Below are 16,059 nucleotides of genomic sequence, written 5' to 3'. Positions count from 1 at the left end.
GGCAAAAAGGGTCACATTGAACGCGCCTGTAGAGGTAAAAAAAAGAACAGACAGAGCTGGGAAGCATGGAAGCAAAATGTTTGTATTTGGACAAGAGAGGAAAAAGAGTGTTCATTCAGTGCAGTATGATGGAACAAGCAAAACAGAGGGGAGCGACACCTCTGAGGAGGAAGAGGTGCACATACGGACGGTTGCAGGTGGTTCAAATGGCTACTGGGTGTCACCACTGGTGGAGGGACAATCAGTGCGGATGGAGGTGGACACAGGCGCGGCTGTGTCCCTTGTTTCAGACACTGTCTACAACAAAATGCTAAAACATCTTACCCTTCAGCCAACAAACATTGTGCTAAAGATGTATACCGGCGAACCTGTGGCCATGAGAGGCGTCATTGAGGTGACAGTTAAATTGAATGGACAGACTGCAAAACTGCCACTATATGTGGTAAAGGGAAATTACCCATCGCTACTGGGACGTGCGTGGCTAGAGAAAATCACGCTGGACTGGCCTGCAGTCCGCATGATGTCAAAAGGGGAGTCAGGTCTGACTGCAGTGTTAAACAAACATGCAGAACTCTTCAATGGGGAACTTGGGAGCATGAAAAAGATCAGCGTGAGACTGCACATTAAACCTGACAGCAAGCCGAAGTTTCACAAAGCCCGACCTGTACCCTATGCAATTAGGCCAAAAGTTGAGGCTAACTTGGAGGCCTTAGTCGAGAATGGAGTCCTGGAGCCTGTGAGCGTGAGCAAATGGGCCAGACCCATTGTTCCCGTCCTGAAAAAGGATGGATCTGTTCGAATCTGCGGGGATTTTAAAGTGACTATTAACCCGGTGCTGTCTGCGGAACAGTACCCTCTTCCCCCTCATTGATGATCTTTTTACGGGCCTGGCCGGAGGGCAAAAGTTCAGCAAAATAGACTCATGCCAGGCTTATCTACAAATGCATGTCGATGACAAATCAAAGGAGCTGCTGACTATTGTGACACACAAGGGGCTATACAGGTACTGCCGCCTTCCGTTTGGAATTACGTCGGCCCCTGCTCTATTCCAAAGGGCAATGGATCAGATTTTGAGTGGACTGCCAGGAGTCCAGTGCTACCTGGACGACATCCTTGTCACTGGGACAAATGAGGAGGATCATCTTCTGAACTTGGATGTGACACTACAACGACTGAAAGAGTACGGACTCAGAGTTCGTAAAGACAAATGTGAATTCTTTCAGTCTTCAGTTGAGTACCTGGGGCATGTGATTGACGCTACTGGCCTGCATAAGGCGCCGCCAAAGGTCAAGCCGATCGTGGAGGCCCTAGCACCCCAGAATGTGAGCCAGTTACGTTCATTTCTGGGGCTACTTAACTACTATGGGAAGTTTATTCCAGACTTAGCAACATTGCTGAAGCCTTTACATCAGTTGCTATGTCAAGGCAAAACATGGAAATGGACTGAACTGTGCAACGAAGCTTTCGCCCAAGCAAAGAAAGCATTGCTGAATTCGGAGGTCCTGACACACTTCGACCCAAAGCTACCCGTGCAGCTAGCATGTGATGCATCACCATATGGTGTGGGAGCAGTCATATCCCACATCATGCCTTCGGGTGAAGAGAAACCTATCGCCTTCGCATCACGCACCTTGAACAAGGCCGAGAGTAACTATGCGCAGATCGAGCGCGAGGCCTTGGGAATCGTTTTTGGAATTCGAAAATTTCATCAGTACCTGTTTGGGAGAAGGTTCACACTCCTGACGGACCACCGTCCATTGACTTCAATCTTCGGGCCCCACACCGGAATTCCGTCTCTCGCTGCAAGCAGGATGCAAAGGTGGGCTTTACTGTTGTCAGGACACACATACGACATCAAATATCGCAAATCAGACTTGCACGGCAACGCAGACAGTCTCTCGAGGCTACCCTTGCCTGTTACTCCCCCAGAGCCTCGTCAGATAGACATCTTCTACTTTAGACAAGTGGAGGGAGCACCTGTCACTGCAGTTCAGGTGCGAAGGTACACCCGCAACGATCCAGTCCTGTCTGAGGTAATGGACGATGTCATTCGAGGGAGAGCGATAGGAGATTCTCCTAGTTTGAAACCTTACGTTTCAAAAAGAAATGAGCTCTCCGTCCAGGCAGGTTGTCTTCTTTGGGGACGCCGTGTCATCATTCCGCCACCCCTGAGGGAACCTATACGGCACCAACTTCATACAGGCCACAGTGGGATGGTTCGGATGAAGGAAATGGCAAGGAGCTACTTCTGGTGGCCAGGTCTCGATGGGAATATTGAGGAGAAAGCCAAAACATGTTCTCCATGTCAAAGGGTCCGGAATGTTCCACAGCTGGCAACCCTACACCCCTGGGATTGGCCTGCAGAAGTGTGGCAGCGAGTACATGTGGACTTCGCCGGTCCTTTCGAAGGGAAGATGTTTATGGTGGTTGTGGACGCTCGTAGCAAGTGGCCGGAGGTCGCTGTGATGAGGTCTACCACGGCAGAGAAAACAATTGAGAAACTTGGTGAGATGTTCAGCCGTTATGGCTCACCAGAACAACTCGTGACAACGGTCCACAATTTGTATCACAGGAGTTTGCAACCTTCCTGCATGTGAATGGTGTCCAACACATCAGGTCTGCGCCCTATCATCCCTCTACCAACGGCCAGGCAGAAAGGTTTGTGCAAACTTTGAAGCACGCCTTGAAGGCATCGCAAGGTCAGGGCTCAATCCACCAATGTCTGAACAGCTTCCTGTTGTCCTACAGGAACGAGCCGCATGCCACAACCAAACCTTCCCCCGCTTCGCTCATGATGAAGAGGCAGTTGCGGACAAGTTTTGACTTACTCAAACCTCCAAGGGCAGAACAGGTTGTCCATTGTCAACAACAAGCTCAAGTTGAAAAGAGAGAGAAAAGAGCCAAGGAGAGACGGTTTCATCCGGGAGAGCACGTCCTAGCTTGAAACTACAACACTGGACCGAAATGGGTTCCTGCTACGGCGATCGCGCAGACGGGCCCTGTGTCTTACACGGTTGAGACTGCTGAGGACGTCGTCTGGAGAAGACACACAGATCAACTGTTGCTAGGAGCAGAGACAGCCACAGAGGCTCCAACGGCTGGTTGGCCTGAACTGTTTCCGGATGATACCGCAAACCAGCATCCTTTGCCACAGTGCTCTTCTCCAACACAGGAAGTCAAAGAGACTGTTCCACCTGTGCAAACTCCTGACTTTCGACTGACACAGGCACCTTCTCCATCCAGGCCTGTGTCAATGCCTACTGCTATGGAAGCCAGCGATGACCGCCGGTATCCTGTCGGAGAGCGGTGGCCTCCAAGACGCTTGAATCTGTAGGCTTAGTGACTTACCCACAAGACTGGGGCAGAATAAACCCCAGGGTAAAGTCAGGGTTTGAGGCAGTCTACCTCTACCCTAGGTTCGTTGAGTGCATTGAAAGTAACTTACCTGTTGAGGAATAATGTGGACCTTCCATTTAAGAGGGGAGGAAATGTTATGTATTGTGTGTTCTCCTCCCACCTGTGGTGGCGCTGTCACAGGAGCTAAATGGTTGGGTGTTCTCTGTTAAGTTTTAGCTCTCTTTTTTCAGAACTTTCCAGAACTTCCTTTCCTTCCAATAAAGCACTTCATGTTTGAATCTCTGAGTTCTGAGTCCTAAATTGTGTCTAGGTAGAAAGGTACCGACAGAACACACAGTAGAGTGATCAGACAAATATTGACTCCAATCCAATGAAGAGGCTATTAGGAAGAGTAACTAAAAGCTTGGTCAAAGGGGTAGGTTTTAAGAAGGGTGTTAAGGGAGGAGAGGCATGCTTGATGAGACAACCATATCATGGGATGTATAACCAAAAGCACAGAATATAAAACCAAGGAGGTTATACTAGTTCTACATTGAAAATTAGTTTCAGGCCATACTTAGAATACTATATCTATCTCCGGTCTTTGTGTTGTCTCGAGTTTTTATTTGGCAACTTGTCTCACTTGGCAGTACTCTTGCTTCTGGGCATGAAGGTTGTGGGTTACCCAGTCCAGGATCTAGGCTTGTGATCTAGGCTCCACTCTAGTGCAGTAGTAAAGAATGATGTAATGTCACAGCTGCTGTCCTTTTAGATGAAGCATTAAACCAAGGTCCCATCTGCCTGTTCCGTTGCTTTAGGTGGAAGTTAAAAATCCCATGCCACTATTTCTAGAAGAGCAGGGAGTTCTCCTGGAGGGCTTTCTGGCCAACATTTCTCTCTCTACCAACACTACAAAAACAGATTAACTGATCAGCCCCTGATGTTGGTGTGGAATCTTCCTGTGTGCAAAATGGCTGCCATATTTGCCTACATAACAGCAAATAGTACAGTTCAAAGTCATCTGTTATATGTGAAGTGCTTTGACATCTCTGAGAGACGTAATAAGATGTATAAATATGTCCTTCATTCTTTAACAAAAAGATACAAAGAAAGAAATGTGGCTGATTAAGGGACCTTGAGTTACTTCCTTTTTAGAAAAGATGATTTTCGAGAAAGGGGCAAAATATTTAAACTTTTATAGTAATCTGGGATGTTATGATTAAGGTTATCCACCAGGTGGTGCTGTAGCCAATGCTGCTGCTAAGGTCAGGGGTTGCTACCTGCTAAGGTCAGCAAAGGTGCAATGCCTGGAAGCAGGCCTGCCTGGTTGTCTCGCAGTCGTTCAATAAAGCACTCGTATTAATCCTCATACCTTGCCTCTTCGAGTTCCTTGTCTCCCTACATGGATTTATCACATTTGGCGATGAGGTAAAACAGGACCCTGAATAAGAGAAGTCTGCCAGGACATTTAAACAACAAAATCACGAGCTGCAGTTAGCTACCAGTTGAAAGAGAGCATGGCTGCTCAACCCTAGGCCTAGTGAGATTGTACAGCGGTTCAAGTTTAATTCAAGGAACAGGAAAGAGGAAGAGAGTGTAATGGACTATGTAGCAGTGTTGCGTAAATTGGCACAAGATTGCAATTATGGGAACAACCTGAAGGAAATGCTGAGAGATAGGCTAGTTTGCGGAATAATGGACGACCGAATGCAGCGCAGATTATTATCCGAGACTGGGCTTACTTATGAAAAAGCATTGGAACTTGCTCAAGCCATAGAGACAGCGAACCGAGATGTAAAAGAAATACAGGGTTCAGACAGGGCTAATGCTACGCAAGTTGCAGGTCAGGTTGTTGTGCACAAGTTGAACATGTGTCAGAAACCACAACGTGAGCATGTGAAGGCATGTTGTAGATGAAAGGGCGATCACCTGGCGAGTGAATGCCGGTTTCTGGAGGAAAAGTGCTACAAGTGTGGGAAACAAGGACACATAAAACGAGCTTGCAGGGCGAAATCACCTGTGGAGGAATCCAAACCAAAAGGGGGAGGACAGCAAAACCAAGGGAGAGAAGTGAAAAAACATGGAGCACACCACATCAGCGGGGAAGCTGAGGAAGAAGAGGACAATCGAAGGTGTACTGCAAGGGATTCCACATGTTTCCATCTATCTGGATGACATTCTGGTGACGGGAAGAACCGACCAGGAGCATCTGAGCATGCTGAGAGAGGTACTACAGAGATTGGAGAGGGCAAGGTTCCGGCTCAAGAGGAGTAAGTGCACTTTCCTGGGGAATGAGGCAGTGTTCCTGGGACACAGAGTGGACACCACCGGGCTCCATCCACTCAAGGAGAAGGTATAAGCACTGCAGGACGCCCCTGCTCCTACAAATGTGGCTGAGTTAAAAGCTTACCTGGGACTGCTGAACTATTACAACAGGTTTTTACCAAACTTGTCAACTGTGTTAGCACCTCTTCACAAACTACTGCGCAAGGAGACACAGTGGCAGTGGGGAGAGGAGCAGGGGGTTTCATTTGAACAGTCCAAGAAACTGATGCTGTCGTCGGATGTGCTGGTTCACTACAATGCAGAGAAAGACATCATTCTCTCTTGTAACGCTTCACCTTACGGGGTGGGGGCAGTTCTTTCACACTGCATGGAAGATGGAACTGAAAGACCAATAGGGTTTATGTCCTGAACTCTAACACCAGCGGAAAAAAACTATTCCCAGTTAGACAAAGAGGGGTTAGCAGTAATGTTTGGATTACAGAGGTTCCACAAGTACATATATGGCAGGAAGTTCACCACATGCACTGATCATAAACCTCTTATCTCTCTTTTCAACAAAATTAAAGCAGTTCCACAGATGGTGTCACCCCGGATCCAGCGGTGGGTCGTGACGTTGAGGGCATATGAGTATGTCATCGTCTACAAGGCGGGCAAGTACCATTGGAACACAGATGCCTTGAGCCGTCTTCCACTGCCAGGCACACCTATCCGTGCAGCTCCAGAGGACAGAGTGTTGATGTTGGAGGACACTGACACAGCACTTGTGACTGCAGAGCAAGTAAGAACATGGACAGGTAAAGATCCAGTACTGTCTAGAGTTCGAGAATATGTGGTGAGGGGATGGCCACAGCATCCGGAAGGGGCTGACTTCACACCCTACAGTGTCAGGAAAACAGAGCTGAGTGTGCAGGATGGTTGCGTGTTGTGGGGAGCACGAGTGATTATTCCACAGCCAGCACGACAGTCTATCCTAGAGCAACTACATCAGTGTCATCCTGGGGTCTCGCGTATGAAAGCCTTGGCTAGGAGTTACTTGTGGTGGCCAAAGCTAGATGAGGAGATAGAAAATCTAGTCAAGACATGCAGCACTTGTCAGGAACACCGGAAGGCACCAGCAGCGGCTCCTCTCCACCCCTGGGAGTGGCTGGATAAACCATGGAGAAGATTGCACTTAAATTATGCGGGTCCATTCATGGGGAAGATGTTTCTCATAATCATTGATGCACATTCCAAATGGATGGATGTTTATCCTGTAAATTCTGCTTCCGCCACTACTACTATAGACTGCCTGCGTCGGAGCTTCAGTAATCAAGGGCTACTGGAGATCGTGGTGAGTGACAATGCCACTTGTTTTGTGAGTACAGAGACAAAAGAGTGCTCGAGAAAAAATGGCATAGTGCAGGTGACCTCGGCCCCATATCATCCGTCCTCAAATGGACTTGCGGAGAGAGCCGTACAAACATTTAAAGAGATGATGAAATTAAGTGCAGAAGGGAGTTTAGCAGCCAAAGTGTCACGGGTTCTGTTCAGCTACAGAATAACATCTCAATCCACCACAGGACTCTCTCCTGCTGAGATGTTATTAGGTCGTAGACTACGCTCCACTCTTGACCTTGTCCACCCAGACCTAAAAAGGAAAATGGAAAACAGACAAAACAAACAAAAAGAGAACCATGACAAAAGAACAAAGAGCCGAAGTTTTGGAGAAGGAGATGCGGTCCTTACCAGGAATTTCAGTTATGGACCCAAGTGGATTCCTGGCTTCATAGACTCAATGACCGGTCCCGTATCATACAAGGTCATGTTGGGAGATGGTAGGGTAGTATGCAGACATGTAGATCAGATACTTACCAGACAAGGGGAAATTGAAATGAAGGTTCCAGATGCAATGGCTGAGGACAGGTTTGCCCCCAGTTATCCAAGTGCATCTGTGGTGCCACCACCAGGGACAGAGACCATTCCACAGGAACCCATTCGTCAAGAGAAAACCATCGTTGCAGAGTCAGATACTCCGAGCACTGCTCAGGAGCAGCTGGTGGCTTCACCACAAACAAGCAGGGACTTTACTGTCAGACGTTCACAAAGGCCTCGCAAGCCACCAGAGAGATTGATACTGACCTGTTCGATTCGTCAAGTATGGAACATGGTGAATGGAGACTTCTTATGTGACCCTTAGGAATGGTTGTTTGTTAAGAAATTCATACTGAAATCTTAAGGGGGGAGGGATATAGTAATCTGGGATGTTATGATTAAGGTTATCCACCAGGTGGTGCTGTAGCCAATGCTGCTGCTAAGGACAGGGGTTGCTTCCTGTTAAGGTCAGGGGTTAGCTTCCTGCTAAGGTCAGCAAAGGTGCAATGCCTGGAAGCAGGCCTACCTGGTTGTCTCGCAGTCGTTCAATAAAGCACTTGTATTAATCCTCATACCTCGCCTCTTTGAGTTCCTTGTCTCCCTACATGGATTTATCGCAACTTTAAAAACAAAAGATCCTAGGTGAGCCACATTGATATATTTTAATGGATCCTCTCATATCAGTCGTGCCATTACACTGCCATTTCTTTCCCTGATGCCACAGTTGCTACACTTTCCCATATGGTTACCATTTCACTCCAAGACAATTGCTTCTGTTCTGCCCAATGTTTCTGCGACTTGCTTACATCACTGTTAACTGCCTGTTTGAGACATCTACAAATCTATAACTGCAATCCTTGAAATGTATTCATTCCTAACTATGTTGTTTTAGCTCCAATTTCTGAACACTAGTCTCTCTAACTTATGTTGAATGGTATTGTATTCTAGGTCAAACAATGAGAGAAACAGATACTATAGACACTTATTGAAATTCTTTATCATGGATACAAGAATATGATTTTAAAATCAGGAAACCACTAATAATGTCAGAACTGAAAAGAAAACCTTTTAAAAGATTGCTAATTTATTGAACAATTAACCACCCAAGATGATAAAATACTTAATTGCTCAGATAGGAGCTGGATAATCTTCTGTCAGAATGAACCTATGAGTTTGTTTTCTAAGTGTTAAGGTTAATCATAAACTCTAACCGTTCAAAGGTTTAATTTCTAAATGGAGTACTGAATGTGAGACAACCTCTTTAAGGTGTAAATGGCATTGCTGCTGTGTAAAATCAGCCATAATGAAATAGGATAGAATACATATAGCAAAACCAATGATCTGGACGAATGACTAAATGTGTTAAACAGCATTTTCTAATTCATAACTGGTTTCAATGTATAGTAGAGCGGTGATTCCTTTGGGAGAAAAGCCAATTTAAAAGGAGATAATTAAAATCATATATCTGTATATTCCTTTTTGAATTATGAACACAGATTTAACCTTTGCCCTATCAGTTTCTTTTACCTCCTTTTGATTAGCAAGAGCCAATTCCACCTCTGCCAATTCTCGCCTTTTCTCCAATAATGGAGCAGCAGAAGATACAGTGATCCCTTCTTGCTCTGGCATTTTGCTTTGAAAGAAAAACAGAAAGTTCATATATATCGCTTATTCCTTTCATTCTCAGCTTTACTTCACAGAATTAGACGCAACATGGAGAAATATTCAAAATAGTCAATGGCAGGTTTGATTTAATTTACTGTATTAGACCATCAATCTTTGGATATGATTTTTACTGGACTGTTTGCAGTAGAAGTGTGGAAAATGCTACCTTGATTTCCACAAACAATAAAGACACCCAGCAATTTCTTCAAATCCAGCCAGGCTCATAGTCACTTAAAAACACAATCACACACTTCTTGACCAGTTTTGTTTATTTTTCTGGAATTTAACTTATTTAATTCCACACAACCGCTCTCTCCAATGTCTAATAGAACCTTTCTCGCCAGCCTCTCAAAGTCTTGTCCTTCCCTCTTCTTACTTCTTTGCCCAAAATGTGCTTGTTCTCTGGTGTGACAACTTCTTTGACAGCCCCTGAGATCCCTATTGGATTACCCTCTCCAGAATCCAACTGAGCTGAGTTATACCAAGTCTTTATGACTTGACCGGTTAATACAAAGTCCTATAGTTAATATGCACGGCAAGTTCTTTAGTATTTAAAAGAAAAAATTTTTTTTTACTAAAAGGACTTGGATTTCCATGCAGAATAATTAATACAGGGATCCTGTCGCTAACAATCTGCTAAATTAACCTCCAAATAGCGTATTTAAAAATAAGGACCCTGCTGTTTTTTTTGAAAAGGGGAAGAATGAAAGGTAAACTTTTACCACTGCTGCTACATGCTCCTGTTCAGCAGCAATCAAACCACTTACAAATCAACACATTGGACAGGGACAGAAGAGACAGACTCACCATCTTGTCAGTGTTGTATTAAACCCTGACACTGGGCAAAGGTCAAAGGCCTGTTGGGTTTAGGCCACTATCATAAATTTAGATCTGCTGTCAATACCTTCAAGGGTTCAGTGGCAGCAGTCACTGCCGTGAGCAGCCTGAGTTTTTACTTTTAGTTGACTCATACTGCCCTATATTCATTTGTACAATATATGTACGATAGAGTAATGTGGGGATTTAACAATACTATCCCACTGCGATCTGGATCAGATACTCATGTCTTTTGCACGTATTTTTCTTGTATCTCTCGAAAGTTGGACAGAATTAACAGCAGATGAGGGGACGTTTGGTTCGAATCATGAGCTGCTATATTCCATAGTGAGGTGAAAATTGCATACAGCGATATGAGTAAGTATGATCAGTCATTTAGTTCAATCAGTACAACCTATATTCATGTAAATATACTAAATAAAGAACAGGCAATGCTACCCAATTCAGTGGGTAGCCAGCTCAAGTTAAACAGAATATCCCTCTGTATTCTGTCCGGCAGTCCAGGGATAAAATCTCTTCTCTTCGCAGTCTTTTGCTGTTTGACTGCCTGTACAGCATCCTGTTTCCCAAAAGCTGGATTGCCTTTCTTGGTGTCTGTGCTGAAAAGCCTCTCACTTTCTGTCAAAAAAGCCTGCCCCTCTCATGGATCGACAGAGAGCAAATGGTTTTCCAACACAATGGTGAGCGATGTTTTTCCAAATCCCCAGAAAACCTAAAGGAGCCCTTAATGTTTAGTCTCTGGGAGACGCAACTTCCAATTAGCATATTAACCACCCTTTGTCTAGCTACGTCTTTTGTTGCTTTTAAAAACCCAGCATTAAAAGTCATTAATTTTACAACTTCAATCTGTAGAAAACGGCCAAAAATGACATGTGCCAAGTACACTACCCTGGCCATGTTCAAATCCAATTATTTCAAGAGGTGAGAGCTTATTTTGGTAAGTTAATCTTCTAGAGGATGGTATGGCTCTTCCTCACTTATGAGTTTTAATATGGTCTGAGCTGTTGTGATGCAGGTCTCCTCTCTTTCTCTGCCAGCTGTATGGGCCCTATGTGAAATCAGTTTGGGTACTCTCAACCTAGTTCCTAGTAATAGCAGATCCCCAGCACAAAAGCGGCAATAATTTGGGGATATAATTAGCAAACTCACGCAGATTGGCCAAAAGTTTGATTGTTGTGGGAAATGAAAAGTTCATGTTGGTGCAGTATGAAGTGCTCTTGTGAGGTTAAAACAAGTTTGCAGACAATATCAATGGGGCTATATTCGGCACATGGCCCATGGTATACCTGACCTGGCAGTGCTTTGAGCCGATTATTAACTGCCCACATAGAAAAATATTCTAATTCCCGGTTCTGAAATTCTTCACCGTGATCAGCCAACTAAAAACAGATTTTAAAAAAATGCTGATCCCTTAAACTTCAGCAGACCAACCAGAACCACAAAAAAGCAGTGCCTAACTTGACAGGATCGACTTGTTACCTAAATATTAAGTTATACATTGAACTAGACTCTACTGTGTCAAACATATATTCCTCTAGGGCATAAAAACCCAAAAGGAAAAGTGATCCAACCATGGCTAACAAAAGAAATTAAAGCTAGTATTAAGTCAAAGGAGGAAGCTTATAAAGTTGCCAGAAAAAGCGATCAGCCTGAGGATTGGGATCTTTTTAGAAATCAGCAAAGGGGGACCAAGAAATTGATAAAGAAAGGGAAAATGGAATATGAGCACAAACTAGCGAAAAATATAAAAACAGATTGTAAAAGCTTCTATAGGTATGTGAAAAGGAAAAGACTGCCGAAGGTAAATGTAGGTCCTTTACAGTCAGAGATGGGAGAATTTATAATGGGGAATGAGGAAATGGCAGAGAAAGTAAATAAATACTTTGTTTCTGTCTTCACGGAGGAAGACACAAAATTCCTCCCAGAAATACGAGAAAACCAAGGTTGTGGCGAGAATGGGGAACTTAAAGAAATTATTATTAGTAAAAAAAACAGTACAGGTAGACTATCCTTTATCCGAAAACCTCGGGACCAGCCGTGTTTCGGTTTTCGGAGAATTTCGGATTTCGGAAGGTGGGTCGGCGGGGGTCCGTGGGGGGGGGTCGGCGGGGGTCCGCGGGGGGTCGTGCGCACGACTTACGCTGACGCTCAGCGTAAGTCGGTGGGGGTCGGGGTCGGCGGGGGTCGGGCCAGCGGGGGGGTCCGCGGGGGGGTCGTGCGCACGACTTACGCTGACGCTCAGCGTAAGTCGGCGGGGGTCGGGGTTGGCGGGGGTCCGCGGGGGGGGGTCGGCGGGGGTCGGGGCCGGCGGGGGTCCGCGGGGGGGTCGGGGTCGGCGGGGGGGTCGGCGGGGGTGTCCGCGGGGGGTCGTGCGCACGACTTACGCTGACCCTCTGCTCAGCGTAAGTCGTGCGCACGACTTACGCTGAACGAAAAAACCTTCGGTTTTTAGAGGGTTTCGGTTTTCGGAAGTTCGGATAAAGGGTAGTCTACCTGTACTAGCAAAATTAATGGGACTAAAAGTCGATAGATCCCAAGGTCAGGATGACCTACATCCTAGGGTTTTGAAAGAGGTGGCCATTGGGATAGTGGACGCATTGGTTGTCATCTTCCAAAATTCTATAGATTCTGGAACGGTTCCTGCAGATTGGAGGATAGCAAATGTATCCCCGCTATTTAAGAAAGGAGGGAGAGAGAAAACAGGGAACTACAGACCTGTTAGCCTCACATCAGTAGTTGGGAAAATGCTGGAATCTATTATAAAGGATGCAATAACTGGGCACTTAGAAACTAATAGTAAGATTGGGCAGAGTCAACATGGATTTATGAAAGGGAAATCCTGTTTAACAAACCTATTAGAGTTCTTTGAGGATGTAACTAGTGGAGTAGACAAAGGGGAACCAGTAGATGTGGTGTATTTGGATTTTCAGAAGGCCTTCAATAAGGTCCCACACAAGAGGTTGGCAAACAAAATTAGGGCACATGGAATTGGAGGTAATATACTAGCATGGATTGAGAATTGGTTAACAGACAGAAAACAAAGAGTAGGGATAAAAGGGTCTTTTTTGGGATGGCAGGCTGTGACTAGTTGGGTACTGCAAGGATCGGTGCTTGGGCCCCAGATATTCACAATCTATATCAATGATTTGGATGAAGGGACTAAATGTAACATTTCCAAATTTGCTGATGATACAAAGCTAGGTGGCAGTGTCAGTTGTGAAGAGGATGTGAAGAGGCTTCAAGGGGATCTCGACAGGCTCAGTGAGTGGGCGAGAACATGGCAGATGGAATATAATGTGGATAAATGTGAAGTTATCCACTTTGGTAGAAAAAACAGAAAGGCAGAGTATTTCCTAAATGGTGAAAGATTGGGGAATGCAGATGCTCAATGCTCAAAGGGACCTGGGTGTCCTTGTACATGAGTCACTGAAAGTGAATGTGCAGGTGCAGCAAGCCATTAGGAAGGCAAATGGTATGCTGGCCTTCATTACAAGAGGATTTGAGTACAGGAGTAAAGAAGTCTTACTCCAATTATATAGGGCCTTGGTGAGACCACACCTGGAGTACTGTGTACAATTTTGGTCTCCTTACCTAAGGAAGGATATACTTGCCATAGAGGGAGTGCATCGAAGGTTCACGAGATTGATTCCTGGGATGGCGGGACTGTCGTATGAGAAGAGATTGAGTAAACTAGGCCTGTATTCTCTTGAATTCAGAAGCATACAAAATTATTACAGGGCTTGATAGGGTGGATGCTGGGAGAATGTTTCCCTTGGCTGGGGAGTCTAGAACCAGAGGTCACAGCCTCCGGATAAAAGGTAGGCCATTCAGGACTGAGATGAGAAGAAATTTCTTCACACAGAGGGTGGTGAATCTTTGGAATTCTCTACCCCAGAGGGCTGTGGAGGCTCAGTCATTGGGTATATTCAAAACAGAATTCGATAGATTTCTGACTAGTAAAGGCATCAAGGGATTTTGTGATAGGGCTGAATGGAGTTGAGGCAGAAGATCAGCCATGATCTCATTGAATAGCGGAGCAGGCTCGAAGGGCCGACTCCTGCTCCTATTTCTAATGTTCTTATGTGTTCTCACAAAAATATAACTTAATAAGGAGTTGAGACCTGTGAGAAAATTGCTTTCATTATTACCCAGTGATGACCACACAGGACAAAAATGAGACACACCCATTGATATCACAAAACTCAAAAAGTTATTTCAAACAGGTAAAGGCACTTCTGTGGCGGTACCACCGGTTGTCCCTTACATTGAGATACATAATTCCCTTTAACTTACCTTACTGTATGTGTCTATTACTATACTCAGGCTTCTCTCCTGTACTCTGGCGTCATGACATCAGAGCTCGGAACCTTCCAACAGTAGAGCTCGGAACCTGCTGGCAGTTGGGCTCGGAGCCTGCTGGCAGTTGGGTTCGGAACCTGCTGGCAGTTGGGTTCGGAACCTGCTGGCAGTTGGGTTCAGAACCTGCTGGCAGTTGAGCTGGGAAACTTCTAGTTAGTCCTCGTGGAGTCCCCGCTGGGACAAGACCTATACCACGGTGCTCCTACAGTCAGCTATCTTACCTGCCATCTTACCTGATGTAATTAGTCTGTTCCTGTAAATAAACAACTTGTTAATAGTTCGTCGAAGTCAAACTCTCTTATTTAGTGGCGATCTACTCGAACCGCTACATTGGTGACCCTACGACGTGAGTATGGGAGCTCATCAATTCCAACGCTACAATTGGTGAATCCGTATCCGTGAACGATTTTCACGGTAGCAACGCACGCCTGAACCTCGTCTACACTCAAGATGACTAATGTACAACCAACGAACAACACGGAACAGTAATTACGACCGCCGTGACCACGGATCGTCCGCCTCTACGTCTATACAAGTATACATCTCTCCAAGCGCGGGGTACAGCATGTTCGGACCCACAAGATCGGAGCGCACCCAGCGGGGATACCACGAGGACTCACCCCCGCAAAATACGAGGACGCACACCTCGCCCATCGAGAACCCCTCCCTCGTGAACACCGATGATTCTTTTTCCGCCGCCGACGCACCAGCTTTACAGCCTGCTGGTTGTGTTACCTACTACACGTTTCAGCGCGAACGAAAAGCGTTGCCGCCCTCACGGCTGTTTTCTCCTAAATCTACAACAACTACAAGTGTTGCCGCCCTCCAAGCAGAGTTTGCCCCTCCCGAAAGCAACAACAACCTGGACCGTTGCCGCCCTTTCTCCAGTTTTCCCTTTAACAAATGCAAACGTCTACCGAAGCTGTATACATCGAGGACGGGTCCAACGGGCATCCTGCGGCCGCGATCAACACGTGGAAGTTGCTCTGATCACAGATCAACACAGCAACTTTTCACCCTCCGTTCTGTTAATGTCGTATCATTATGGCACGCACTGTTCCGTGCGTTCCAGCCTCCTGATGGTTTCGCTCACCAGTCAACGGAGACATCACCCGCGTCCGCCCAACCTGCCCGTCACTCTGACAAGGCCTGCTGTTTCGCACGTCTCCACGGTCCTTCGCCTGACGGATACATTTTATTCGCCACGACGCGCATAAGGATCCGCTCACGAGCAGCATCTTCAGACCTCGCCTACCAGTCGAGACAGCACGACCGCCGTGACCACCAGCTCGTCAGACCATCTCATCCTTGGACTTTCGTTAAAGCGAATTCTGGGGGGGCCTATGTGGCGGTACCACCGGTTGTCCCTTACATTGAGATACATAATTCCCTTTAACTTACCTTACTGTATGTGTCTATTACTATGCTTCTCTCCTGTACTCTGGCGTCATGACATCAGAGCTCGGAACCTTCCAACAGTAGAGCTCGGAACCTGCTGGCAGTTGGGCTCGGAACCTGCTGGCAGTTGGGTTCGGAACCTGCTGGCAGTTGGGTTCGGAACCTGCTGGCAGTTGAGCTGGGAAACTTCTAGTTAGTCCTCGTGGAGTCCCCGCTGGGACAAGACCTATACCACGGTGCTCCTACAGTCAGCTATCTTACCTGCCATCTTACCTGATGTAATTAGTCTGTTCCTGTAAATAAACAACTTGTTAATAGTTCGTCGAA

General features: G+C 46.0%; 1 protein-coding gene across 1 annotated transcript in view; it reads right to left on the bottom strand.

The window, feature by feature from the left end:
- cfap73 (cilia and flagella associated protein 73) overlaps positions 1–16,059 on the bottom strand; it is a 39,069-nt gene that overhangs the window by 21,420 nt on the left and 1,590 nt on the right. The window contains exon 2 of the mRNA XM_085961738.1: positions 9,001–9,106. Coding sequence (XP_085817864.1) covers positions 9,001–9,106 — 106 coding nt within the window. The remainder of the gene's footprint in view (positions 1–9,000; positions 9,107–16,059) is intronic.

The sequence above is a fragment of the Somniosus microcephalus genome, chromosome 19, assembly GCF_052327205.1.
Source record: "Somniosus microcephalus isolate GS21.2 chromosome 19, FLI_Smic_1.0, whole genome shotgun sequence".
NCBI lineage: Eukaryota > Metazoa > Chordata > Chondrichthyes > Squaliformes > Somniosidae > Somniosus > Somniosus microcephalus.
Note: the sequence above shows the minus strand (reverse complement) of the source record. Positions and strands in the feature narration are given on the sequence as shown.